Raw genomic sequence first — 27890 nt, 5'->3', positions numbered from 1 at the left:
AGAATTGGATTCAGAAGGTAGAAATAACCCGGGAAGAAAAACAAAAATGTAAGCAGTTTATATTCATTTCCCAGTGTTCTTTCTCTGGGTGTAGCTGCTTCTGTCCATCTTTGATCAATTAAGGCTCTCTTTCTCGAAGAGGTCCACTTCCATCAGAATACATCCCCAAACAGTATCGTTGTTGCACACTCATAAATTTTCAAATAAAATTTAAAAAAAAAGTAGAGGAGGCCGTGGAGGAGCGTGAAACCCCTTCCTCGTTATTTGGGCTAGCTCGGCTTTCCCCTCTCCGCCACCACCCTCCAGTGACGCGATACACCCAGGTCCTCCCCTGGCCTCTGATTGGCTGGCCGCGGGACCGGCCACTCAGCCATTGGCCGGCCTTGGAGCGAAACCCAGCCAATCGCCCGGGAGCGCCGGCTTTTCCCGCGGCGGTTCGGAGCGAGCGGCCGTTGCGACGGCTAACGGTCTCTCCGCTCGTTCCGATCGACGCCGGGACCGTCGGGAGGGCGCCGGGAGCCGAGATGGCGGCCCCGGAGCCCGGCCTCGGTGGCTACGGGCGGAGCGAGGCGGGGCCCCGCGGGGAGAGGGAGAAGCAGCCGCCGCAGCAGGCGGCCGGCGGCCAGGGCTCGACCCGCAGGAGTATGGTTTCCTCGCCGCCGCCCCCACCGCTCTGCCTGAGGCGCCGAGTGAAGCTCCTGCCTGGACCTGAGGAAACCGTGCAGAGCCGGGTGAGAACGAGCGCCGCCCCGCCTCCTCCTCTCAGGGACCGCCCCTTAATGCCCCTCCTCTCAGAGGCCGCCCCGCCCCCGGCCCCTAGGGACCGCTTCTTACCGTCCCTCCTCCCAGAGCCTAGCCCGGCCTCCACTCGTTGCCCTCCTTCCTTTCCCCACCTCGCTCTCCTCTCAGGGACCACCCTGCCTCGCTCTCAAGGACCGTCCCCCCCAAGTTTACACTGCCCCCCCACCCCGCCCCTACAGTTCTATCTGACCGTCTTGGCCCCGCCCCTTTTCCCACCTCAGGGATTCTATCTAGCCTCAGCTGGTCTCCGGAACCGAGCTCAGGCGGGGATTGGGCTAGGTGGCCTCTGGGGGGCTCTCACTCACTGTCCCCTCCCTAACACTGCGTAGGGGAGCGGGGAAATGCCCGGGCTCCCTGCACCCCCTCCTCTCCAGGGCCTTCCTGTCCCCGTGTCACCTCATCCTCCCCTCCCCCTAGGCAGCTTTAGGGGGGCGGTTATAGATGCCGGCCTCATGACCCTCCCAGCAATTGGGCCTCATTTCACCTCTCTTGGCTTTGGATCCCTCCTCTGTGAAATGAGGGCGTCGGACCAGCTGGCCCTAGATCTTTGGTTAGGATTCTCTGGCCGGACCTTTTCTATGGCCAGAGCCACAAATCTTTCCAAACTGGTCTGCTCAGTGTGTGAATTGGGGCAGCTAGATGGCCAGTGGATGGAGCGCCTCCTAAAGTCAGGAGGAGCCCAGTTCAAATACGACCTCAGACATTTAATGGTTCCTATCTGTGTGATCCTGGGAGGGTCACTTAACCCCAGTTACTTCCAAAATAAAGAATTGGGGACGCGAGGTCACCTGCGACATATTTGTCGAAACCGTTTTAGGAACAAGCTATTTTGCCAGATGGTTCCCTCCAATCCAAGCTGGTAATTGAATTCTTAGAGTATTAAGGGAACTAGTAAGAGCAGTTGGAACAGTTTTTGGCATGGAAGGTCTCCCGGGAACACTGTGGGGATGTTATCTTCCGAAGGCCAGGAGAAGTGGGGATATCCTGGCCACCCTGGTGATGAGGTCCCCCCGATGGTGTGGAATGGCCAGCCTCGGGAGGTGGGGGCTCCCCTTTGGCCAGAGACCTTTGAGCTGTTGGATAATGACTTGTTAAGTCACTGAGAAAGTTTGTGGCTAGGTTTAGGTGGGATTAGAACTGCGGTTCTCTGGCATCCTCCCTGCTTTAAGGTCCTCCAGGTTTAGTTCTGGAGGGAGTAATGCCCCAGCCCGCTGCTTGTGGGCTCGCTGTTTTTCCTTGTACCGAAGGGCTCTATGAGCAAAGCAGAATTGAAGTAGCCCAAAGGAAACTTGAAGTGCCTTCATTAGCGAATCCTCCCCAATTGTTCTAGGGACTATTTGTGTCCGCCCGTGGCAGGGCATTCCGAGCTGGGATTGTCTGACCAGCCACGGCCCACACAGGGTACTAACTGGTGATGTCATTTTGGTGGGCTTCCGGAAGGGAGGACAGCAGCCAGCCCCGATACCCATCCGGGATGCCTAAACGCCCCCCGTGGTGCTCGGGCCTCCTTGTAGTTATGCTGGCTCCTCACGTCCCCCCAAGGTGTCACTGTTGTGGGGACAGTGCCGGAGGCTGGCTGCAGTGGGCTCGGCGGGAAGGCCGGGCTCATACTTTGCCGCCAGGTCTTTGGAAGGTCTCTGATGTTTGCTTTCTCTCTGGGAGCAGGTAACCCTGGAGAAAGTACTGGGCATTACAGCCCAAAACAGCAGCGGCTTAACATGTGACCCGAACACAGGCCACATCGCCTACTTGGCTGGGTGAGTAGTGTGGCTTCTGAGCTGGGCGGTCGGAGACCTGCGTCTCCCTTCGCTTGTTGGGGGCGCTTTGTGGTCCAAGCCTCCCTCCTTGTTCAAAGGAGAGCTGCAATCCAGGCCTGACTCCTCTGGGCTTCAGAAGGTTTCAGCGAGGAGAGCTCTCAGGCTCTCTAGCCAGTCGCAGAGGCTGGGGAGAAAAGGAGCCCAAGTTCCTAACGGGTTTTTCAAGGACATATCCCAATGGGATTATCTCAGTTTAGGAATTCTGAATAGGAAGAGATGTGATAGATGCTATGTTGGGGCTTATTGAAAACTTGATACATTTTGTTGGGCATAATCATTCCCTTTCATAAACTCCTTGTGCTCCCCCCTCCCCCTTTCGTTCCCATTTGGAATTGTTCCTCTAATCCCTCATTTGCCTCCAGTTTGGCCTTAATAAATCTTTGTTTTGGATATATCACTGTTATATGTTTGCTAAAGTTTTTGTGTAAATAGTCATTAGTAATTACTGCTTGATAGTTCTCTTTCTCTGCTTTACCTCTCTTTGGTTTGGGCTTATACCCCAAGGAAGTCATTAACAGAAAGTTCCCATGAGTACCTTCCAAAAAAAAAATCAGTTAAGCAAAATTAGTTAGCATTGTGATTGAAATTGATTGATGCACATGAAACTTATATAGTTCACCTTAACAGAAAGGAAGTAAGTGTTGTCTAAACATCGTTCATCTGGAACTAATAACATAGGCCATTGTGTTTGACCTGAATTCTGTTGGACTTCAGCTGTTTCCTTATTTACATCCTTTATTTACATCTGTTGTTCTTTTAGTTGTCCCCAAACCTGTATCAATGTTCATAAATGTCTTCTCCTAATTCTCTGAATTAATTTATATTTATTTTTCCTTATGGCACCATTGTATATGATTCATTCATTTAAGTTTGTTCAGCCATTCTCTAGTCCTTGGGTGCTTGATTTGTTTTCATCTTTTTATACTACCAACAGTTCTTTGAATATTTGATAACCATGGGAACTTTTTGTCAGTGACCTAAACCAAGGAGAGGGGTAAAGCAGAAAAAGAGAATTATGGAGCAGTATTCCCTAATATTGAATTATTAAAATATTAAAATTTTACTAAACATAGAACCAATAGTCTATCCAAAAGGGGTATTCATTATGCCCAAGTTGAAGTTAGACCAAAGATCAGAAAAACAATCAATATAGTTAACCATATAAAATGTAGGTATAAATAATAATAATAATAAACAAATCATATAAATAACAAAAACCACAATCATATCAATAGGTTCAGAAATTCCTTTAACAAAATATATCTGTTATTTATATTAAAAATGCTAAACTGTCTAGGTTTAGGAAGACTTTTTAAAAATAGGATCAAAAGCATTTGTTCTAAAAAGCAAGAGCTGATAGTGTCTGTAATGGGGAAATTTGAGAAACTTCCTAGTATGATCAGGACTAAAGTAAGAATTTCTCTTCTCTTCACTAGTATTTGACTAGTTTAAAACTAGACATGGTAATTATATCAATAAAACAGAAGAATAAATGAAAGGAATAAACAAGGGGAAGAGAAGGTAAAATTATCTATTTGTAGATAGATGATGGTTTATTCTAGAAACTTATCAAGATGATCAGAAACATCATCAAAGTAGCAGAATACAAAATAAATCCACAAAAATCATCAGCCTTTGTATATGTTCCCAACAAAAGCCAGGACATTTATAACTACAAAATGAATAAAATGTTGGCCATGAACCTACCATGACCACTTAACACTTATTTAAGTATAACTACAAAGCTATTTATAGAAGGAAAGAAAGGAATCGAAGAAACAATCGGTTTTAATGCCTGTTTCAGTATAAGAATGGCCTAAGTTAATTTGCAGATTTAATCATTTACCAACTAAACTACCAAATTTACCAACTAAACTACTCCACAGAATTTGGAAGAAAAAAAATAACATGTGGAGGAAAAAAAAAGGTCTCAGTAGTTAAAGGAAAGATGAGGGGGGAAGGGGGAGAAAGTGCATATATATGTATATATATATGAAGATATAAGAAATATAGAAAAGGAGTATCTTAATACCATATTTTTAAATTTTAAGGTAAATATCAAAACTATTTGGTAATAACCAAAAAAAGAGTTACAAAAGAGAAAATAAATCAGTGGGATGGGCTAGATGCAGACAAATCTAACAGTCCAGTGTTGGATTTATCCCAGAATTTGAGCTTATTTGCTAAGAACAGGCAGAATTGTGGTGAGGGGAACGGGAAAACAGTGTTTGGTGAACATTAGCAGGTTTAAACAGTGTATATTTTTGTATGTATATATAGCCACATTAAATTCTAAATAGATAAATATAGAAGGTCATATTAAAAAAAAATTAGAGGACAGTGGAAAATCAGGAATTCCTAATAGAAAAAAGATAAAGGAGATTTTGTAAAACACAAAAAATAGACAATTTCAGGTATCTAAAATTAAAAGGCTTTTAAATGGACAAAATCAGTGCAGCTAGAATAAGAAGAAAAATCATTTGGGAAGAATGTTGTATCACTCATCCCTGATAAAAGTGTATTATCCTAGTTCCACAGGAAATTGGCACAAATTTATAAGACTGAATGATTCCCTGAAAGATAAAGGGTGGAATGATAATACATGGTTTTCTAAAGAAGTGATACAAACTTAACAAATGTGGGAGAAATGCTTCAAATCACCAGTTGGTGAAATGCAAATTAAAACAAACACTTAAGTTAAAATGACCAATTTTGGAAAAAAAAAATATCAAAATAAAAGGTGGTAGAAGATGGAGAGACTGGGGGAAATAGGTTAGTGGCCCTTCAAGATTGTTCTAGTTGAAGTAGGAAATTATCTAGACCTTTGATCTTATTTATTGAGAAGATACCAGAGGAGGCTAGGATACAGAATTGACCTACCAACTTCCTTAAGTTCCTTTCAAACAAATGAATTGCTCCTCAGGCGTGAAACATGCACTATTGGGTTGGTTTGTGTCCTTGCCGCAGGCCCCAGTGTGGGGGACACGCAGCCCCGATGGGTGGGAAGGGGCAGCAAGGGAGTGGGGGAAGGGAGGGGGCTGGCTCAAACATTTGCCTGTCTGTGTCTGCAGCTGTGTGGTGGTGATCTTAGACCCCAAGAAGAGTAAGCAGCAGCACATCTTCAACACTGCCAGGTAACCACAATAACCCCAGCATTTCTCTGGCACTTTAGGTGTTACCTCATTTGATTTTTGCAACAACTCTGGGAAGTAGGAGCTGTTATTCTCATTTCCTCACAGTAAGGAAACTGAGGCAGAAAGAGCTCATGTGGCTGAGGCAGCATTTGAACTTGGATCCAGCCCTGTCCACCTAGCGGGATTTAAAATTGGACCGTGGCAGTTGGGGGCCCAGAGGGGGAAATCTTTCTATCTGGTAAAGAGGTCTGTGGGGGCAAGCGTCTGCATTTTGGGAGAATTGTGCCTTTTCTCTGATGCTTGTCTCCTTATTCCAAGGACTCCTCCCCCCCCACCTCCCCTCTATGTCTCAGGGCCATGGTGAGGGCCACGGGGAGGTTTTTTCGGTATTTTCAAAGACCATTCGGAATTTCTTTTAGTTTTTGTTCATTTATTGAGGATTGCAAGGATCCCTGCCCGGTGCTTGTCCTTGGCTGGGCCATGTGGCCGCCTCCTAATGGGCTGTAGACATCCTCCGAGTGTGGAAACTGGGGAAAGCGTTGATTGGTAGAGTCCTGAGGTTCCTCCCTTTGCCCTCTGGCCTTGCTCACTGGTGAGCCTGGCCTTGGTGGTGAGGATGGGCACTGGCCCTCCCATGGGCCCCAGAGGGAAGTGTGGCAGCGTGGCTCCCGTCCCCGCGCAGCTTCCTCTGCAAGCGTGTAAACCATTTCTTGGCACATAGAAAACTAACAGCCTCCTTCTCTTGGTCCTCAGGAAAGCCCTGAGCGCCCTTTCCTTCTCTCCTGATGGCAGATACATTGTGACTGGCGAGGTGAGTTAGCAGGTGTGAGGTGGTGACATGGCAGCCCCGGGTCTCTCTGCTCTTCAAGCTCATGGGGAGGCCCGAGGCTGGCCAGAAGCGCAGGGAACAGGTCCCGTGCTCCCCACTTGGTCCCAGAGTCACATAAATGCCGCCCCCCACCTGCAGCCTGGTCCGGGAGCCTGTTGGCTCTGCCCACTGGGGTCCAGAGTCCAGGCCCGCCCTGCGCGTGGCGGCCGCCGTAGCTCTGACCCGGCTGCGTGGTTGCTGCTTTCTGCCCCCCAGAACGGGCACCGGCCGGCTGTTCGGATCTGGGACGTGGAGGAGAAGAGCCAGGTGGCGGAGATGCTGGGCCACAAGTACGGGGTGGCGTGTGTGGCCTTCTCGCCGAACATGAAGCACATCGTGTCCATGGGCTACCAGCACGACATGGTGGTCAACGTCTGGGACTGGAAGGTACGTGGGGCCCAGCCCCGCCGAGCCTGCCTTTGGCTCTTAGAAAGCGTCCTCCCTTCAGGCCCGTTTGGGCAGGGCTTGGGGGAGACTGCCGAGGCAGAGGCGGACTTGTGGGGTAGCGTCCGGGCTGTGGACCACGCAGGTAGAAGGTGGTCCCTGGCTTGGGAGTGGAGGGACCCTGGGGGCCAGGCCAGTCGTCGATGAGTCATTCTTAGCTTTGGGATCTGAGAGTTAGGGGGCTTTCCTCACCACGCAGCCTGAGAGGGGTTAGTGTGAATTTTCATTTTACAAACAAGGAAACTGGGGCTCCAAGGAGCTGACTCTCATGGTCTGGCGTAGGAATTGAATCCAGGCTTAAATCTCAAGCCTGGGGCCGGTTTCAGTTATGAAGCTTCTGAGCAGGAGTGGCCCACCTGGCAGACCTCTCTGCCGGCCCATTGTTCCGTGAAGTCCTTTGTGGGCCGCTGGCAGAGAAACAGGTCTGGCTGCCTCCGTTCTGCCGTGAGCTGGGACAGCGGCCCTGGTGCTTTCTTCCTCGAGCCTGGCCCGGCCCTAGCCTCCCCTCCTGGGAGAAGGAGAATGGGGGCCAAGGTCCCTGGGAAATTCATGCTGGGAGGAGGTGCTGTCTAGGGAGGGGCAGCATCTGCTGGCTGGGCCTTCAGGGGGAAAGGAGGGAAAGCAGCCATGGCCCTCCGGGCCGGACTGTCATCCCCTGGAAGGGGCTGAGGTGGAGCAGGGTTCTGGTCCAGGCTTTGGGGAAACAGAGAAGAACCAGTCCCTGCCCTCCAGGAGTTTGCATTGGAGGAGACACCGGGCCAGGGAGCTGGCCCAGAAGGAGCCCCAGGCAGTGCAGGCAGAAAGGCTGAGGGCAGCGGCTGGGAAAGAGGGCTCCCTGCGGGGCCCAGGGCATGTCCGGGAAGGTTGGGGACCGGCCTTTTGTCTGCGCCCTTCCAGAAGGACAGTGTGGTCGCCTCCAACAAGGTGTCGTGCAAGGTCATCGCCATCTCGTTTTCTGAGGACAGCAGCTACTTTGTGACTGTGGGCCACCGGCACGTCAAGTTCTGGTTCTTGGAGGTGTCCAAGGAAGTAAAGGTGCGAGACACAGAGGGGGGAGGGGGAAGGAGGAGGGGAGAGGTGAGGGAGGGAGAGGGGGAGACCAGAGAGAGTGCGGCTGGCCGGGGTCCCCGGAGGAAGTGCCTCAGCCCGGCCACCTCCCCTCCGTTCTCTCTGCGTCTGAGGGGCGGCTGCTTAGCTTTGTCCCAGGCCCTCCCTGGCGCCTCGGCTCTAGCTTTTAACTCCTAGACTTTCCTCCTCTCCTTCCTGCCTCTTTGCTGGCCCTGGGCCTGCCTCCGGGCTCCGCTCCCCCTCCTCTTCCCTTCCTGCCCTTGTACCCAGTGGGTGGTGTGCTATTTTCAGGCCTCCCTAGTGGCTGCCTCCGCATTAACCCTTGCCATCATGAGGCGTGTGGGGCTGTGAACCGTCCTTTTCTCCCCTAGGTGACTGGCACGGTGCCCCTGGTGGGGCGCTCGGGCATCCTGGGAGAGCTACACAACAATGTCTTCTGTGGCGTGGCCTGTGGGAGGGGCAGGATGGCGGGCAACACCTTCTGTGTGTCCTACTCTGGTCTCCTCTGCCAGTTTAATGAGAAGAGAGTCCTGGAAAAGTGGATCAACTTAAAGGTAGCCACATCTTCCCGTTGATGCTTTGAAATCCCTCCCACTCCAGGAGCCCGCAGAACCCCCGTCCCCACGTGTGCACGTCTGAGCTGGGCTCCCTGGGTGGGGCGGCGGAGGGTGAGCAGAGTCATAAAAGATCTGACCTTGTGTGGCCCCCCTCTCCCCCTTGACTCCCCTTTTTTGCCCACAGGTCTCCCTTTCATCTTGCCTGTGTGTCAGTGAGGATCTCATCTTCTGCGGCTGCACTGATGGGACGGTCCGCATCTTCCAGGCACATGACATGCATTATGTGACCAACTTACCCAAGCCCCACTACCTGGGAGTGGATGTGGCCCAAGGCCTGGATCCCAGGTACTGCAGCCTCTGCCCAAGGGGAAACAGCAGCCCTCCCCAGCCCATGTCCAAGTGGAGGGAGGGGGCCCCAAGAGACTCAAAATCCTGCCATCTTCCCCTCCCCTGGGGAAAGGAGAAGAGGGGTTGGTTCTGGGGATGATGAAGAAACTGAAATGTCTTCTCTTGGCCAGCTTCCTCTTCAGTAGGAAGGCCCAGTCGGTCTACCCGGACACGGTGGCTCTGGCCTTTGACCCCCACCACCACTGGCTCTCTTGCGTGTACAAGGACCACAGCATCTATGTTTGGGACATCCTTGACCTAACTAAAGTGGGCAAAGTGTGGTCTGATCTTTTCCACAGTTCCTACGTCTGGAATGTCGAGGTGAGCTTCCCCTCTCTCCCCCTAAATGCTCACAACCTCTTTGAGGGGAAAGGTCCCAAGTCTTTGTCGCTGGAGGCCTATGAAGCCCAGCTGCCCGGGCTCTGCCAGCCATTGGCTTGGGCACTAGTGACAAGAGCCGCCTCGCACTTTCCTTGGGGGCTCCAGGTCTACCCAGAGTTCGAAGACCAGAGAGCCTGTCTGCCCTCCGGATCCTTTCTGACCTGCTCCTCAGACAACACCATCCGCTTCTGGAACATGGAGAGCTGCCCGACTTCCGGCCGGCCCAAGAACGTTTTCAGTAACGTGAGTAGCCATGGCCTGATGAGCTTCTGTAGGCGGGGCAGCCCCCGCTCTGCCGCTGAACCTTGGTATGGAGGGTGATGGTGGGCAAAGAGCATCCACCGGAGAGCACAAATGGTTCCCCATTTCTCCACATCTTCCCTGCCCAAAAGATTCCCTGGTCTAGCGCTCCTCTGAAATTGTGACCAGCTTGTTTCTCCAGCTTAGCTTGGCTCCGATGTGTCCCGGACCCTGCACAAATGCTGAGAGCAAGTGAGGGCCAGGCCTTTTCCCGGGTCTCCATCTCTGGGGGGCTGCTGGGAGCCCCAGATGCAATTGTATTTTTTTTAAAAAATTGATGTAGTATTTTATTCTTCCCCAGTTACTTGTAAAAACAATTTTTAACATTCCTTGTTTTTGTTTTTGGAGGGGAAGAATGAGCAAGATTAAACTCGGGGCCTCCCGCCTTCAGGGCCAGCGCTCTAGCCACTGCGCCATGTCGCTGCCCCTTAACAATTCATTTTTTAAATTTTGAGTTCCAAATTCTCCCCCTCCACTCCCTTCATTGAGAAGGCAAGCAGTCTGCCAAGGGTTATACACATGGACTCACCTGCCTTGTTAAATTGAGTCCCAAACCTGAAGCTGTGCCATTTCCTGGGCTCCTTCTGTGGGCAGGGCTCTATGCCAGGGGCTGGGCTGCCTCCTGCCCTCTATAAAAGTGGACCAGTGCCCTCCTGTGTAGGAGCGAAGTACAGGTGGGGCTTGGAGAAGGCTCCCACCCTGGGGAAGCTAGGGCCAGCCTGGTGCCCCCACCCCGCCACTCGTCACATTGTCTCGGGCCTGGAGACGTGCTTCTGACCTGCCTCCCTTGGGGCAGCCGGCTCTGTCTGCCGTGGCCCGGGCCCTGGCTTTGGCGCTTACGGTGGTCCCGAGCTTGGCAAGGCCGGGCCGTGGTTGGAGCATCCTAGGCCCTCCTGGTGCTGAGCCGACTGACACTTTGGGCCTTGGCTCCTGATCTCAGGGCCTTCTTTCCTCGGTCACTGACTGTTACTGTTCCTTTTCCCTTCTCTTCAAAGAACCTGCTAAAGGTGGTATATGTAGAAAATGACATCCAGCACCTGCAAGACATATCCCATTTCCCAGACCGGGGGAATGAGAACGGGACTCCTGTGGACATGAAGTCAGGAGTGCGGGTCATGCAGGTCAGTCCTGATGGTCAGCACTTGGCCTCAGGCGACCGCAGTGGAAATCTGAGGCAAGTGTCCCCCTCACGCGACACCAGTTGTGCTGAAGACTCCCCTCAGTCAGAGGCCTAACCTCCCCCCGTCTCCTCGCTAGGATCCAAAGGATCTAGCCCTGGAACCTTGAGCTGATGGCAAGCGGGAAGGCAGGCCGGGCCCACGGGGCTAGATGAGACCCGGCTGCCCTTGCCCATTGGCTGGGGGGCTGTTGTGTTTTGCAGGATTCATGAGCTCAGGTTCATGGATGAGCTGATTAAAGTGGAAGCCCATGACGCAGAAGTTTTGTGTCTGGAATATTCCAAGCCTGAAACTGGTAAGTTTTTTTTTTCCCCTTGGGGTGGGCAAGGATGTGTTCAAGGAAGTGGAGAAATAGATGAACAAGGGAGGGACAAGGAGCTTCTTCCATGCCATGACCACGCCATCCGTCTCCTTCAGATTTCTTGGTGCAGGCATGTAGAGAGCTCTGGATTCATCTCAAGACTTTTAAAACTCAACTTGGAGCTTGAGAGAAATTCCTGGATATTGTAAGGCAACCTGAACCTTGGGAAAGGCTGAGTTCTCTGGAGGCTGAGCTAATAGGCCCCTGGGAAAGAGCCCGAAGCGGGGATACACTCAGCAAGCTAGGACCCAGACACTTGGGCAAGTCAGTGTGGGAGGCTGAGAAGGTGGCAAGATCTGCTGGGCAGCCTGGGCCCTCTTATCTTGCCAGGGGTGACATTGCTGGCCTCTGCCAGTCGGGACCGGCTCATCCACGTGCTCAATGTGGACAAGAATTATAACTTGGAACAAACCCTGGATGACCATTCCTCCTCAATCACAGCCATCAAATTTGCAGGTAAGGACACAGACTTACAGACCTTCGGACTTAGGACCCCAGTGGCCACCTATTCCGCCCCATGCTCGACAACATTCCATCCCCATGACAACAAATGGAGAAGGGGGATCTAGACTCAGCTGGAAGTGCCTCCCTCCCCCATTCCACCCTGGCTCCCAAGGCAGCCCACTTCACTTGTGGTCAGCTCTAATGATTTTCCTGAATCAAAGCTCTATTTGTTTCTTTGCAGCTTCCTCCCATTGTTCTCACTTCTGCCTTCTGGGCCCAAAAGACCAAGTCTTATCTGCCTCTGCCTTGTGGTCTTGATCCCTTCTGGCCTGAAGGAGATAAGAGGAGGGCTGAACTCCCAGAGAGACTTCTGGGTGGTCAGGAAGGGTGGCGAGATGGCAGGACAGCCGATGAGGGCGCGGGGAGACCAAGAGGACAGATGGTGGGCGTGTGGTGGTCAGCCTTTAGGAAGGATGGAGGGGCCCACTGAAGTGGCTTGTTCACAGCTGACACCAAAATGACCCTGGTAGAGATGCCGAGCTGAGGGTGGAAGCTCAGGTGGCTCATGGGAGCCGGGACTTCAAGATTTGGGGCTGAAGACAATGGCCTCAGAGTGGGGGGGGAGGGGTGCCTGTGACCAGAGCAGGAGATGGGTAGAAATGGGGATCATAGGAACGATAGAAGGTTGTTTGGAGACAATGTAGCAACAGGTGCAGGAAGAGAGAAAGGAAGGTGGTTAGATTTTACTTTGAGAGAGTAACTTTAGTAATTTGAAGTTTAAAAAATCTTTACTGGTAAGAGACCAGCTGAGCACCTCATCTGGTTGCATTAGGGCCTGGCAGGATTCTTCCAGTTACAGCCAGAGGCAGCTCAGCAAGCTTGTGTCATGTGTGAAGAAGAGGTAGGAACCCCTGATAAATAAAGCTACCTCAGGGAGTCAGTGCAAGGAGGCTGAAGAGCCAAAGCACCATCTCCCCAGGTTTTCGGAAATTCAACTTTCAGATAACATATACCCTCTCCCCAGGCAGTGAAGCCTCGGGGTTAGAGTCCCAGCCTTCGAGCCAGGACGCCAACTGGGCCTTCGACCTGTCCTGGCCATGTCAGATCTGTGTAAATAGAAACTGGGCAGGAACTGTTGCATTATATTTTTTACTGATTTCTGTTTTCCCTAATTACATGTTAGTCTGATTTGTACTCGGGCATTTTGCAGGCCTGGAGTTTCAACCGCTTTGCTCTAGGCAGATCTGTAAGACAGTCAGCTGCACAGGAAAGGCTGCTGTTCATTCTTAAGGGAAAAATTTATTTATTTATTTATTGGAAGTTTCCTCTGCCAGTGACATCACAGGCTCAGTCCTGATTCCCTCTTTACTCCTTGAGGTATTCGCCAGATCCTGAGGATACCAAGACAAGAGCAGACAGTCTCTCACCCAGGGAGATTTCATCCTCTTGGGACTGGGGCGAGAGTGCAGATCCCTTTGTACACAGCTAAGACAATACGTGAAATTTGGGAAGGCAAAGAAGACAGTAGGTGGAAAGGCTTCACCTAGCAGGTGGCTCTCAAGTTAAACCCAAATAAATAAATCTAAATAGAATTGAGGAAGGGAGTGTATCCTGGCCTGTACAGAAGCATGGAGACTAGACAGAATGTCAAGTTTGGGGGCTGCCCCTTAGCTCCCTTGAACTGGGACATATAGTTTGGGAAGGAGAGTAAAACAAAGTCCGGAGAGGTTGGCCAAAAGCAAGTCTTGGAGGATTTGAAATAATAGCAAAGCCATGACTTTTTAAAATAATGAGTTGGGATCAAATGCTAGTCTGAGGAATTTATTTTATCCTCTTCATATTAAGAAGTCATTGGATATTGAGCAGGAGAGTGACCCATTCAGAGTCTTTGTTTTAGTGATTTCGGCACTTGTATGCAAGATGGATTGGGAAAGGGAGGTGCTGGAGATGGGAAAATGAGTAGGAAGCTATTGCAGTAATTTAGGACAGAAGGGAAAAGGATCTGAGCTAGGCTCAGGGCCCTGTGAGTGAGTGGAGGAAGGAGGACAGATTGGAGAGAGGTTGTGGCTAAATTTCACAACTGACATTGAGAAGCCAAAAAGAGGGAAGAGTCAGTCTGGATGAAAAGATAAATGAATATCGAGTCGGCCTGGTTATCATCTGCATAGAGAGGATAATTGAGCTCATGGGAACTCTTGAGATCACCAAGGAAGAACGTAGAGAGAAGAGATCTTCAGGAAGAGTTCTGGTGAAGAACCCCGATTCTTAGTGTGGAAGATGGGTGACGATTTAGCAAAGGAGGCTGAGGAAGGCCTTGAGAGACACAGCAGTGGAAAATGATCTTCAAAAGCTGTGGAGGACAAGGTCAAAGATAAGGGATTTGGAAAAGATGACAAGCCTAGCAAGGAAGCAGTACGCCCAATAAAGAGGGATGCAGGACCTTCCAGGAACTGGGATCTACTGGTACATGCTCTGGCCGCCCATCCATGGTTTCTACATTATTACCACATCTATAAATGACACCTATTATCTAAGCATGACTGACATTTTCCCACACACATCAGGTTTGAGGGCTACCTGCCCCTATACTACAAAGTAATTAAAATACTTGACACGATATAATTAAGTTTCCTTGATAATTACTTCCACAAAAAAATGGAGCAAGCACCAAGAGGAATTGTTGGTTTGGATCTGAGCCTGGCCAGTGTTCATGGGCTGGACTCTGAAGTAAAAATGGGGGCACTGTTGGAGGAAAGAGCCATTCTATCTTCAAACTTGTGGTACAGGAGAGGAAAACCCACCTGTTGTCTGATGCTCAAACCCCCGGTTCTGGAAGAGTAAACTTGGTGCAATGGAGAGAGCCCCGAACTGGGTGTCAGGAAGACCTGGATATAAATCCTGCCTTTGAATACTTATGAGCCACACAATCCTGGGCAAAGTTAACCCTGATTGCCTCACCCAAAAAAAAAAAAAAAAAAAAGGAACTTGAGGCGGGGAACATGACTTACAGTTTAGAGTTTGTGATGGGAAATTGAACAAGTGACCAGAACAAATAATTTTGATATGCAAAAATAGGAAAGAGACGTGGTTGCATTGGGAACTCGAAAAATTTTATTGATGCTGTTAGTTTTTACTTTACATTTCTTTTTTTATTCTATTTCAGAATATATCCTGTTCTCTTCCCTTAGCATTTCAAAAAGAAACAGGAAAAAAGTTCAGCAAAAATAGCCAAATGGCTCATCTGATAGTGAGCATGGTATTCCATAGTCTGACTCCCCCATTTCTGCAGTGAAGAGAGGAAGGTGCATTTTAATTCTTCTCTAGGACCGTACTTTGATCAATTAGGTTTTGGTTTTGTTTTAACATAGAAGTTAGAAGCAACAGTGATGGAGAATGAAGTACAAAAGGATAGCCTAATCCTCTAAAAACTAATAAAAACTTTATTAAGGCTGGCAAATGGTAAGGATGACAAGAAAGGACACTTGGAGGTGTGTTGGGGGCAAGAGGAATATGAAGGAAAGACTCAACGGCCATTACTCTGAGTGGAACAGTGGAACTGGTAGTGGAAGACAGGGCTAACCCGCTTCTGTTTTGCTTTTGTTTTCTAAGAATAACTTGCAGTGATAAGCTCCAAAGTAGGTCACAGTGAACTGAAGCTCCATTTAACTTTGAAGGAGCACCTTGCTGCTCTCATGAATTCAGACAGTGTTCCACGTTGCTGAAGGTAGTGATGGCTACACTTTCCTGGCCTCAAATCACTTTGGAGAATTCCAGAGCATAAGGAAAGGTCTCTTAAGACTAGGGACAGACAACCTTCCAATTTTCAATTGAGCCAGTGAGTATGGCTTTGAAGGCAAAACGGTAGGTTTGTGTTAAAGGGAAGGCTTGTGAATGGTTGCAAAGGGAAGCAGTGATCAGTAAGTGCTCTGGCTTTGCCAGAGCTGAGTCAATTTGGACTATTCTGCTTTTTAGAACAGTTATTCAACAGGAAACCATTAAATTCAGCAAAGTTCCAATGAAGTGCTTGTGGAAGAGGCAGATCTGGGCTCTGTGGCAGCATAATTGGGTGTTGCAGATCTGGTTTAGCTGATGATTGGATCAGTGTCACAGTAAAGGGAAATTTCGAGAATGCCCAGAAATCTGACCTTGGTCTTCGCCATGTGCTATGTTTATTCGTGTCTTGGATGAAAACATCAGTGAAAATATGCTTATCAGATTGGCAGATGGCATAGTTGGGAGGTAACTAATGTCAATTAGAATTGGGGTCTAAAATCAGTCAGCCAGTCCCAAGCATTAAGACCTTAACAGGCAGGTCTTGTGGGATAGTCCGACTGATAAGATGATATTTAGTGGTCAGATGTTAAATCTGAAATGTTGAATTTGAAAAATTATGGGGAAGCATAGTTTGGGGGGGTGGGGAGAGCTGGGAATTTCAAGCCCAGTAGGATGTGGCAGCTACATGATGACAGGCCCCCTGCCCAGAACAAAGGAGGGGTTGGCAGAGCATGTCCTGCATTGCTGAGAAAGTGGAAAGCAGCCAGGATGGGGAGGGAACTGGAGCTCTAGCTCCCTGTCTGCTCACCAGTGAGGGGAACAGAGCACATTGAGCCTGGTGAAGAGGAGATTGTGGGTCATGAAGGTCTGGTGGCAGAAATAACAGTGCTTCCTTCTGCCTGACCACGGGAGGTAAAATAAGGGAACAAGGGGAGCTTGAGAGAGGTCATAGTAGCTCAGGGTATGGAAGAATATTCTAATCACCAGAGCTGACCAAATTGGAGTGGCCTCCTGGGGCCGGAGGGTTTCCCATCAGTAGAGGACTTGGGGTGGGTACTGGATAACCACTTGTTGGGGAGGGGATGCCAATGGAGCAGGGCCTACCTAAGCCTTTTGGTGAGTCTTGGGCAGTCAAGTCCGGAAATGGAGCCGTTCCAAGAATCATCATTTTAATGTTTGAACTTGGGTACGTTCAGTTACTAAGGAAACTAATTACACTGCAATACATCTATCAAAATATATATTTTTTAAAGTTCATGGACTAGTTGCAGGTTAAAAACCTCGACAAGGAACAGTTTGTACTACATGAACTGGACATTTGGGGATGTGGGACAGTCACAATGGCAAGGACTGAAGTGGTTGGAGCTGCTGGGGGGAGGTCACAGCAAGGCCTGGAGAGGGGAGTGTTGTGGAAATGTAGGAGTTATAGGTACAGGTGGGACCACCGGGAGGGGCGATTTAGGGAAACAATAGATTTACAGAGAAGAGAATGAGGGGTCCCAGTGAGTGCTGAAGGGGACAAGCCCATGGGAGGGGGCAATTGCAGAAACAGGGTGGGCTAAGCTGTGGTTAGGGGCCCAACCTCTCTCCCTTCCTATAGGGAACAGAGACATCCAGATGATCAGCTGTGGAGCTGACAAAAGCATCTACTTCCGCAGCGCCCAAAAGGTCAGGGGGCCACTCCTAGGAAGGGGGGTTGGGGTGAAGGCAGGGGCTTATGGAGCACTTTATGGGCATTCTCTTCATGGCTCTGTTATTTCTAAAAACCAAGATGTTGCCCATAGGTGGTGGGTGGGAAGTGGGATTTTCCTGGCCTCTGAAGGCCGCCTCTGGCCCTAGGTTTCCGATGGCCTTCATTTTGTACGCACCCATCACGTGGCAGAGAAAACTACCTTGTATGACATGGACATCGATATCACCCAGAAGTACGTGGCTGTGGCCTGTCAGGACAGGAATGTGAGGTGAGCCCCAAAGCAAAGCCTTGTGGCCCTTCCCTGGGCCCTCAGTATTGGGGGCCCCTGACAGATGGGGCCGGTGAGGTCCTGGTCAGCCTCCCCCCTCTGACCCTTGGGCGGGATAGGGCTGCGGGTGAGTTGAGGGAGCTGACCCCCTGGACTAGGGTCAAGTGAGCATCAGAGGCCCTGAGGGTACCTGACATTCTCCCCAGAGTCTACAACACGGTCAATGGCAAACAGAAGAAATGCTACAAGGGCTCTCAGGGGGACGATGGCTCTTTGCTGAAGGTGAGAGCAGCCTCGGGGTGGGCAGCATGGCTGTGGGTCGGAAGCCTCTCAGGGCGGGCTCCAAGCTCTGGAGGGGCCCCGAGGAGGGAGGGACAGACTGTGAGTGAGTAAGGCGGGAAGAAGGCCCTGAAGAAAGGGGCCGTTTTGTGGACCACGTGCTGCTTGATCCAGATTGGATTGGGGATGCTGTGGCCCTGCAGGTCAGCACCGGCTCTGCAGTGCGCAGTCTCGGAGGCTCTTCCAGGGCATTAGGAGGTGGTGGGATTGTGCAGAGGCCTGATGCTGCAGGCAGGCCCTCCTGGCTCCCAGGCCCGCTTTCTGTCCTTGATGCTGAACTAACTGCATGTAATTGGAGTTCACGATTTCAAATATAATCCTGTTTTCTGAAATCTGAAATGTTCACAACTTAAAAGAATGTTTGCATTTTTAAGACTTGGTCTTCTCCAGAATCGTGTCTTGGCCCTTTGGACATCTGCTCAGGCACTGAAGGATTCTGGGAGTTAGAGGGGCAGGAAGATGCAGCCTGGCAGCCGGGGGTGGGTGGGAACTAGATAGGTGGGCTGGCCTTGACTAGCTGGAGGGGGTGAAAGCCTGCGGGAAGGCGCCCTTCTCAGGCCAAGGAAGGCCTGGCTTGATGGTTTCTCCCTCTCCCCTTGGGCAGGTGCATGTTGACCCTTCGGGCACCTTCCTAGCCACCAGTTGCTCTGACAAGAGCATCTCGGTGATTGACTTCTATTCTGGAGAGTGCATTGCCAAGATGTTTGGACATTCAGGTAGGTCTGGTCTCAGGAGCCAGGCAGGGGGTCTCCTTGGGGCCCGCGTGTTTGGCTGCTTTCCCACGGGAGTGGGGGGGAGTGTGTGAGAGACTCTTCTCTGATTTGGTTGCAGAAATTGTCACAGGCATGAAGTTTACTTATGACTGTCGCCACCTGATCACTGTGTCTGGAGACAGGTAAGAGGACCCTTGTGAACCACTGGGGTTCTGGGAGGGGGGGAAGTGAAGTGAAGAGGCGATAGAGGAATGAAAATACAGACTTTAGTTTGTTTAAAACACTCTTCAGTATCCACGGTCTCCTGACCAGCATGGAGATGTCTGGGAGAACTCTGAGGTGCCCAGGGCCCACGGGGGGGGTCCTGTGACCAGTGGGGAGGGTCTCTTGGTAAGTCTCACAGCAGCCGGGGCAGGGAGCAGGCTGGGCCGGGCGGATGTTTCCAGTGGGCTGGGGGCGGCCTGGAGCAGCCCAGGTGCTGTCGCAGGGGGTCTAGTTTGCTGTGCCGGACCCCACCCCGGGAGCCGCGTCTCTGGTGAGGGGAAGGTCACGTCTGACTTTTCACGCCCTGTTGGGGTTTTCTTGGCAGCGATCTCGAGGGCTTGGCCATTTCCTTCTCAGTCATTTACAGATGAGGAAAGTGAGGCAGATGGGGGCAGTGACCTGGCCACGCGGCCCAGGCAGAGCCTCTGAGGCTGGGCTCCAGGCCTGGTGATTTGTGCACTGTGGCGCCCCCTAGTGGTCCCAGTGGTGCCCGCTGGAGGAAACAGTTTTTGTTCCTCAGATGCCGGTGCCATGGGCTGGTGATGGGGCAGCCCCTGCCCTGAGGCTGCTGCACGCCCTTAGATATTTTCAGGGACTTCTTAAAAAACCTAAGATTCAAAGGATGGGAGAGACTGATTTCTGATTCTAGGACGTTGTTAAAGGGATGATTTGTAAGCATATATGTATATATATCCGTGTGTGTGTGTGTGTGTGTGTAAAAGATACATTTTATATATATATATATATTTTTTTTTTTGCTGAGGCAATTGGGGTTCAGTGACTTGCCTAGGGTCACCCAGCCTAGAAGTATTAAGTGTCCAAGATTTGAACTCAGGTCCACCTGACTTCAGGGCAGGTGCTCTACCCACTGCACCACCCAGCTGCCCCTGATTTGTAAGCATTTAGAAAGGGAAGCAGCAGTCCCCAAGAGCCAGCAGCTTTAGCTGGTCGGGTGCCATCTCCTCTCTGTCTGATGGATGAAGGGCACACTAGTGATTTGACAGAGTCTCTTGTGCTCTCTTGGGGGAACAAGGTCCCAAATGGGAGTTAGGGGACGGGTCAGTCAGCTGGATCTGACCCAGCCGAATGACTGACCCAAAAGAGTCATCCTGAAGAGCTGCCGACAGGTTTGGGGGAGGAGGCCTTGAGTGGCCCTCCTGTTTTTTCAGCATTTTCATCTGTGCCTTGTAGGATGATCCTGGTGGCATCCTTAGCAAATGGGCCACTAGCACAGGGCCTGGAAGGCCAATTTACAGAGGCCTTCGTGTAGGGGGTCTCATGGGAACCTCACGTTTTCATGAGGCTTATTTAAGAGGGGGTCACATGGTATCAGAAGTGGAATTTGCACCTGGATCCCTCTGGTCCAGAGCTCTCTTTCCACTGAGGTCTTTAAACGCCCTGATCTCTCCCCCCTGCCCCACCCCTTTCTTTGAGATGCTTCCATCTGGCTCAGAGCTTTCTCCCTTTCTCCCTTAAAACATGAGCTCTTGAGGAGCGAGGGCTCTTCCTGGCTTTCTGTCTGTATACTGAGTGCTTAGAACGGCAATTCTTGAGTCCTTTTCTTCCTCCTCTTCCTCCTCCTCCTCTTCTCTCCCCCCTTGGCAATCGCTCCCTTACGTCTGGTCTCTTCCTCTCCTCCAGTTGTGTCTTTATCTGGCAGCTGGGCCCAGAGATCACCAGCTGCATGAAGCAGCACCTGATGGAGATTGATCACATTGAGCAGCAGAAGAAGCTCAAAGAGAGAAAGTGGACCAGCCAGCTGAGGTGGGGGGCGGGGCCTCTGGCCTCCTCTCCCTCATTGTATAGTGGCACAGAGCACTTGGCTCACCTCTCCAGAGGCTCGCCATTGGCCCCCCAGGGTGGCGAGACAGGGTCTGAAAGCTGGGAAGGGGCTTGGCCCTCCCTCACCCATTGGGAAGCGTGGTGGGACTTGGAAGCCGGAGCTTGGACAGACTCCTGGGGCCCTTCAGCCGGAGGCCACGGGAGGGGAAAGGGTTCTGAGATGGGGGTTTCTGGGCTAGGGCTGAGATGCATGGAGTCAGCCGTGTCCTGCTCAAGCTCTGGGGCAGCCGGGTTTCTGGCCTGGCCTGGCCATGGAGGAGGGCTGGGGGCAGTCTCAGGGAAGGCGTTAACAGTTGCCCCATCTCTGCCCTCTGAGTTCAGGCGGGAAACTTACATGTCTGTGCCCAGTGGGACTTGTTCCCTGAGCCCTGGAGAGCAGACGGAAGATGAACTGGAAGAGGAGTGTGAGCCAGAGGAGCTGCTGAAGACCCCCACCAAAGACAGCTTTGAGACAGGCAGGTCCCTGCTTGCCCAGGGAGGGCACGCGTGGCCTCTGCTGCTAACTCAGTGTTCGTCCCCTCCCTGCACCTCGGGCTCCTTGTTTGTGAACGACGCCCCCAGTTCGGGGCCTAGGGTCCTACGACCTACTAATCACTGCCATGAAATGATGGGTCACAGCTCAGTGGCTCTAACCTGGCCCCACTTAGTGCTGAGTTTTTCCCAGGGAGCTTAGCCAGAAGTTGCCAACATGGCTGACTCTGCACTGAAAAGGTTTGGCTAGCGCCACAATCCCAGCATCAGGGCACTGGGTGGGCATCTGGTCTATAATATCTCCAGCCTCTTGCACCTCTGAGCCAATTCATCCCATTTCTGGGCAGCTGCTTATTTGGGGGAGTTGTTCTGTCCCCTGTCCCCTGGGGTAGGAGACCCCCCCCAGCTCTTTTGTGCTTGGTGGGGGGTTCCCTTTGGCCCCTGAGATAGTTAGGGTCAGGCGTGGGTGTCTGTTGAGGACTCTGCAATTCCCCAGGGATGGAGACATGGTAACAGAGTATTCTCCTCCTGACCCTGATCCCCTTTGGCTTTCTAGATCCCCGATGTCTGCTGACCAATGGCAAGCTTCCCCTCTGGGCTAAGCGGTTGGTAAGTGGGTTTGGCTTGGAAGGGCTGCTGAGGACAGCGTCTGTTAGCATGGGTGGGGCTGAGGCCCTCCCTTCCTTGGTGATGATTTCCTGGCACTTGGTGCCCTCTGGGAGCGGGGGCTGAAGAGCCTGGGTGTGGCGGGGAGGGCTTTTAGAAGGGGATCCTGCTCGGGCCGGCGTGCCAGAGGTGCCCCCTCTCCCAGCACACCAGATGCTTGGTCCCGGGGAGCTGAGTCTCCTTGCAGGGGCATCTTGGGCAGCCACGGTGCCAGAACCTAACAGGAGGCCTGGAACCACGTTGGTGCTTCGTGGCTGTCTGCAGGCCCCTGCACCGGACGGGAGATGGGCGGCTGGCACTTGGCGGGCAGGGGCACAGCTGGCTCTCCTTTGTCTCTGTAGCTGGGGGATGAGGACGTGGATGGGGCCACGTTCCATGCCAAGCGGAGCTACCAGCCCCACGGCCGCTGGGCTGAGCGCGCTGACAGGGAGCCCATCAAAACCATTCTGGATGCCCGGGACCTGAATTACTATTTCAGCCCCGTGAACCCCGACGTGCTGGAGGACTCTGGCCTGGAGAAGGTGGAGCCGCAGAGCCTGGCCCAGCTGTTCAACGAGGTCAGCGTCCAGCTTCGGGTTTCCCAGGCAGGCTTCGGTGGGGGCCAGTGAGGGGGGCGCGAGGCTGGCGCGCTGTGTTCTGAGCAGCTGGTCCCGGGCCGAAAGGCCTGACTGGGCCTGCTCTCGGACCACGAGCTTCTGTCCTCCTTTAGACAGAGGGCCAAGAGGGTCCAAGCCAGACGGAAGGTGGGTTCCGGTGCCCTGACTTCCTCCAGTTGGATCTGGAGTCTTCTAAAGAGAGTGACATCATCATTTACACCCTGGAGCCAGAGGCCCTCCCCGAGAAGAGGTGCGCCCTTCCTTCTGGCGGAGCTCCTGCTGGTGCGGGCCCCGGGGCTGCGTCGGCAGGAGGAAGGCTCAGAGGAGGATGGGGGGAGGGAGGCCCTGCCCTGCGGGGCCCCCTGCTTCTTTCTGGGAGGGCGAGGGAGAGAGCTTCTCCCAATGTAGCATAAATCCCCCCGCCCCCAGCCCTGCACTTAAGAGCTGACAGTTCACTTTTCTTCACCCTGGGAGTTGAGAAGTGCCGTGACTCCGTGGGGGCCTTCGTTAGCGCCTTGTGGCCAGCCCAAGGAGGGGTTCCCCGGGAGCCAGGAGGAAAGCGGCTCCTTTGGGAGGTTTGCCACGTCCGGGGCTCTGGACTTGCCCAGAGTCACACGGCCAGGAAGTGCTCAGTGTCTGAGGCCCTCCTGACTTCAGGGCTGGGTCTCTGCTGCGCCCCCTAGCTGCCCAGCAGTCTCTGCCCTTGAAGGCTCACCCTCCTCTCGGGAGGCCTCCTGGACCTCCCTCGGGGGCCGCTCCGGTTGCCTCAGGGAGCGGGCGAGGTTGGGGGCCCTCGGTGACGGCCTCTCCCTCGGGTTTTCTCCCTGCCCAAAGTGAGTACCACATGAAGGACGTGGACATCCCCCCCTCTCAGCGGGGCAACGGGTATCTGCGAGTGGGCTCTGTTCTGAAGGGGGACCTGGACAGCCGCGTGCAGGAGCTCCAGCCTGAAGGTAGACCCAGGGAGAAGGGGCTCCTGGCGCCGGGCCGGGCTGAGCCTGCTCCTCCTAGGGTTGCTCCTCCCCCAGGAAGCTTGCTGAGGCTGCAGCTGGGTCTGTCCCTCTGCCCTGCCGCGGCCTTGGCTTTGTTTTCCCCTGTACCCAGCTGTGCCCGCGCACGCAGCCTGGGAGAGACCCCTGTCCAAAGCCTAGGGAGGCCCGCGAGCGCTTTCTCCCCTTCCCTCCTTCCTCGATGGCCTGACTGTGGCTCGGCCCCCAGTGAGCGTGGCCCCCCGGCTGTTCCCTCCAGGTGGGGACTCGCTGGAGTCCGAGGCTGAAACGGAGGCGGAGCCCGCTGACCTGGAAGGCAGCTTCAAAGCCATTCACTCCTCACCCCCCCAGCCCAAGGCCGAGAAGAGCCCCCTGGAGCTGATGCCCTTAGTCCCAGGTGAGTCCCGCTGTCCTCGGCCTGGGGGGCGGGGGGCGGGCAGTTCCTCTCCTGCAAGGCCTGGCTCTGCTTTCTTGTTCTGGGCTTCCCGGTGTGCCGGCCTCGGACGCAGAGAGCGCCTTGGAAGTGGAGCTCATTGGACCCGAGGGGCCCGTGCCCCCCAGCAGCTCTTTGCCGCAGACCCCGGAGCAGGAGAAGTTTCTCAGGCACCACTTTGAAACCCTCACTGATGCCCATCCTGAAGGTAAGGCGCTGGGCCGCTCAGGCCAGGAGGGTCAGGGTCGCCTCCCTCCGGGGGTGGGGACGGGATCCCTTCCTTGGTTGGGCATCTCGGGAAAGGGGGGGAGGGAAGTCTCGCCCGGCCCATGGGGGGAGCGCCCGGCACGGAGTCAGCATTTTGTGGGTGCCTTGTTCTGAGGGGGGTGCTCTGCTTCCCAGATTCCCAAGCTCTAGTGGAGTGAAAGGCCTTAGAGCCCCAGGGACGGCTGGGCCTGTCACTGGGGGACAGTGGGAGGGGGCCTGTGCCCCAGTGATGCTGCAGCACAGACAGAGGCCTCTGAATGTCTGCCCGGGCCCTCCTCCTCTCTGAAGCGGATGGGCTTCCCGCCTTTTGCTACGGGGAATTCCCAGGTGTTGGAAAGTCCTTCCACCAATTCAGACCAGCAACTGCTCAGCAGCTTAATCTCCATGGAGTCCATGGCCGGGGGGGGAGGGGGGGGGTGCAAGCAGTGTAGCTTAATGAAGTAAATGAAGTCAGAGCAGAGAGAACGGAATGTTTGCTTCCCAGGTCAGGATGCAGCTCTTTGTATCGGAGCCCACGGGCCAGGGCTCAGACGCACCCCATTTGCAGAGATGAGCCTTTTCTCGCTAGTTTTATTTAGCTGCTGCTTTTGGGGGTCCCTCCCCCAATCCCTTCCCATAGAGCTGGGCAGTCGCTCAAGTTACAAGTGCTGTTTTTGCCCACCCAGAACTGTTTAATGGTTCCCTGAAGGACATGGAGGCCCCTGAGGTAGACACGGAATCTGAGAAACATTTCTTCCTCAACCCTCGCCTGAGCATTTCTGCCCAGTTTCTTTCTCGATTCCAGAAAAGCCCCAGGTAGGGAGAGGGCTTGGCCACGCCTCCCCACTGCTGCAGCCCCCGGGAGCCCTGGCCAATCCCACCGGGATCCCCCACTCCCATAGCGTGGGGCCTTAGGGCCTGGCCCAGGGCCCCCAGACACAGATTACACACCGACGCGTGCAGACTCGTCCCCCCACTCTCCCCAAGAAGCCCCGGATAGACCCGCGGCGCTGTGGAAGGCCCTTCCTCCGCTTCCCAGGCCTCGGGCCCCCACGTGGCCACTTCTGCTGAAGGCCCCCCGCCCCCCACCCCCACACCGGGACGCCTCCAGCCCAGTCCATGCACTTCAAGAAGTGCCTGATTTTCCTCTTCCTGGAGGTTCCTCTCTGTGTCTGTGGCCCTGGTCTCCTTCCCCTCTCAAGAGGAAAAGCCCCATTGGTGCCCCAGCTTTGTGGGCCCGGGTGGGCACTGTGCCAAGCCCGGAGCCGGGCTGTTACCCGTCGCCATCACACGAGGGCGGGGCCCCTGGCTCCCTCCTCGTCTCCCTCCCTGCCCCGGTCCTGCCGGGCTCATCCCACTCGATGCACCTGTTTCCCCTCCAGGTTTGCGCACACCTTCCCACCTACGCTGCCCCTTCAGCTAGTGAAGCCGCTGGAGGCCGTGGCCCTTTGCCGGGACGGGCCCGAGGCCCAGAGGAGCTATGGGGCCGCAGACGCCTCGGATGTAAGTGGGGCTGCCCCACCGGCCCGACGGGAACTCGAGACAGGGAGGGGCGGGCGGGCGGCGGCTCCCCGGCGCTCTCGGGTGACTGTTGACGGGTTTGGCTTGAAGGGACTCCTTGGTGGGAAGGCAGCCAAGAGCACGGAGACCCCAGCGCCTGCGTCCTGGTGCCCACTGAGTAAGACTTCGACCCCTTTGCCCTCTTTCCTGCCGAGATCCTCCCTGCCCTGTTGTAAGGCCCTGCTCCCATTGGGTAAGGCCTTCCTGTGCGTCCCTCTCCTCACCCTCCCGGCCCCTCCGCTCTAGCTCCTCCTAGACGGGCCCGTCCTGGGCATCGGTTGTCTGGGAACCCTCTGAACCGGGGCAGGGAGGGTGGTGATCCCACTGTGGCTCCAGACGCGAGCCCACGGAGCCTGAGGCTGTCGGCCAGTCTCCCTCCCTCTCCCAGGGATGGCCGGAGAAGCAAAATGTCTTTGTTTTGCCCCTAGGCTCTGGCGTCACTGGCATGGGGCCGGGCCCACCCTCGGAGGCTCTTGTGGGCCCCTCCCTGGAGGAAGAGAGGGCAAGAAAATCGAAGCAGTCGCCTCCACTCCCCTGCACCCTGGCCCGGGGCGGCCGAGAGCCCCAGGCCTGCTCCTACCTGGAGTCCACCACGAGCTCCCGAGCCAAGATGTCCCGAAGCGTCTCGCTTGGAGAAAACCTCACCCCGACCCTGACAGAACCCCCCCGACCCCCGTATGGCTTGAGGCGGCCTCTGTCCATGGGAGAACTCCCGACGTTGGGGCAGGACGGTCAGCCGAGCCCGGCCAGAGAGCCGAGCGGCCCGGAGCGGGGCCCGGACCTGCCCCTGTGGGGTAACCACGAAGCCCGAGCCAGCCTGAGACTGGACCTGCCCAATGTCTGTGACCCGCTCCGGATGCCTCCCCGCTCCCCGCCCCCTGCTCCCGCCCCAGCCCCGAGGCCTCCGGAGGTAGGCCCGGGGAGAGGCTGGCTCAAGGGTTCCCTGGCCACCGTGGAGACCGCCCCCGCGGCGTTCCTGGCCAGCGACTCTCCCGAGATGAAGGCCCTGGGCCTCTATGGGCCTGGCTACCTCCAGAGGCTGTCGGGAGCCAAGCCGCCAGTTCAGGCCCTCCCCGAGGGCCCGGCAGCCACAGACTCTGTGGGGCCCAGGGGCATCGCTTCTGAAACCCCCCTCTTGGAACCTCCCTCTGGTGAGTGTGACCGCCCCAAGGGCTCGCCCCTCCCACCCCCGGCCCGGAGGCCTGCACTGTGCCCGTCCCACGTTGCCACGTAGGGCAGGTCCTGGCACTGTCGCCACCTCACAGCGTCACGCTGCCCCCTCTCCACCACCATATGACCCCCACTCTCTGTCTCTGGTCCTGTGCCTTTAATCCGTGCGGAGGCTGGAAGGGCTCCCAGCTTCCCCGGGCCCAGCTCGGCTGCCGGCCTCCCAGGCAGGACCCGCTTTGCTGACGGGCCTTACCCTCTGTCAGTCCCCCAGCTCAGCATGAGGAATGTGGAGAGCGTCACGCAAAAGCTGCAGCGCAGCTTCCAGGAGGCCCTGGACCTTTACAAGATGGTAAGGGTGGGGGGTAGGGTGGAGAGGGGGGCTGAGGGCCAGGGGAAGCGGGGGAGATCCTGGCCTCTGTCGGGAGAGTGGGCCCCCTCTCCTGGTCCTCCTGTGCTGCTCCTGCCCCATCCTTCTTTCCTGAGGATGGAGCTGGCTGGTCCCACCCCTGTCCCAAGCCCGGGCAAGCCCGCCCGCCTGGACCTGGGCCTGAGGCCCCCAGCCAAGAGGGCTGGATTTCCGAGACCGCCGCCTCTTCCTGCTCTCTTCCCAGGTGGTTTCCAGCCCTCAGATGAGTGGAGAACAACAGCAAGTTCGGGCAGAATTGTCATCTACCTTCCTGTGGATCCAGGGCCAGCTGGAGGCCATGACCTGGCTTGGGGGGGAGGAGGTGGCCCAACCCCCATCCCTGCCCTTGTCTCCAGCCCCTTCCCCAGCACAAGGTCTAGCTCTGGCCCCGGCCCCGACCCCGAACTGGGCCCTTTCCCCTTCCCCTGCCACAAGCCCAGCCCCAGGCCTTCCGTCCCCTCTCCTGTGGTCCTTGCCCAGCTCTGAGGTCCGGGCCCTGTTGGAACACTACTCAGAGCTGTTGGTGCAGGCGGTCCGAAGAAAGGCGGGTGGCAGGGAGTTAAGGGCGGGCCAGGGAAGCAGGACGTGAGCCGCCTCTTAGCACTACTACCCCTTCGGGGGGTCAAGAGCCATAACACTGACATGACAACCTCTTCCTTCTCTGCTCTGCTGCTTTTAAGAAAATGTCTATTTTTTGGAAAATAAACAACTTTGATGTGA

General features: G+C 54.2%; 1 protein-coding gene across 2 annotated transcripts; it reads left to right on the top strand.

Moving 5' to 3' along the window:
• The first annotated feature begins 449 nt into the window (after positions 1-449).
• On the top strand, positions 450-27890 carry WDR62 (WD repeat domain 62). Of its 2 annotated transcripts, none has more exons than XM_051988888.1 (32): positions 450-731; positions 2467-2558; positions 5690-5752; positions 6506-6563; positions 6837-7007; positions 7962-8099; positions 8504-8686; positions 8874-9034; positions 9208-9397; positions 9563-9700; positions 10753-10931; positions 11139-11230; positions 11627-11752; positions 17115-17182; positions 17354-17475; positions 17682-17757; positions 18419-18530; positions 18646-18709; positions 20433-20555; positions 20955-21088; positions 21661-21713; positions 22112-22327; positions 22480-22616; positions 23201-23319; positions 23615-23752; positions 23865-23996; positions 24721-24850; positions 25417-25537; positions 25646-25787; positions 26023-26745; positions 27028-27113; positions 27376-27890. In XM_051988888.1, exons 1-32 carry the CDS (start codon positions 525-527, stop codon positions 27757-27759), a joined length of 4878 nt encoding a protein of 1625 aa, XP_051844848.1. In that variant the 5' UTR covers positions 450-524; the 3' UTR covers positions 27760-27890. The 2 variants fall into 2 exon arrangements, with proteins under 2 accessions (XP_051844848.1, XP_051844849.1); XM_051988889.1 differs by having other exon boundaries at positions 452-731; positions 25646-25712.

The sequence above is a fragment of the Antechinus flavipes genome, chromosome 3, assembly GCF_016432865.1.
Source record: "Antechinus flavipes isolate AdamAnt ecotype Samford, QLD, Australia chromosome 3, AdamAnt_v2, whole genome shotgun sequence".
In the NCBI taxonomy this organism is placed as follows: Eukaryota; Metazoa; Chordata; class Mammalia; order Dasyuromorphia; family Dasyuridae; genus Antechinus; species Antechinus flavipes.
This window is presented reverse-complemented; position numbering and strand designations above follow the sequence as displayed.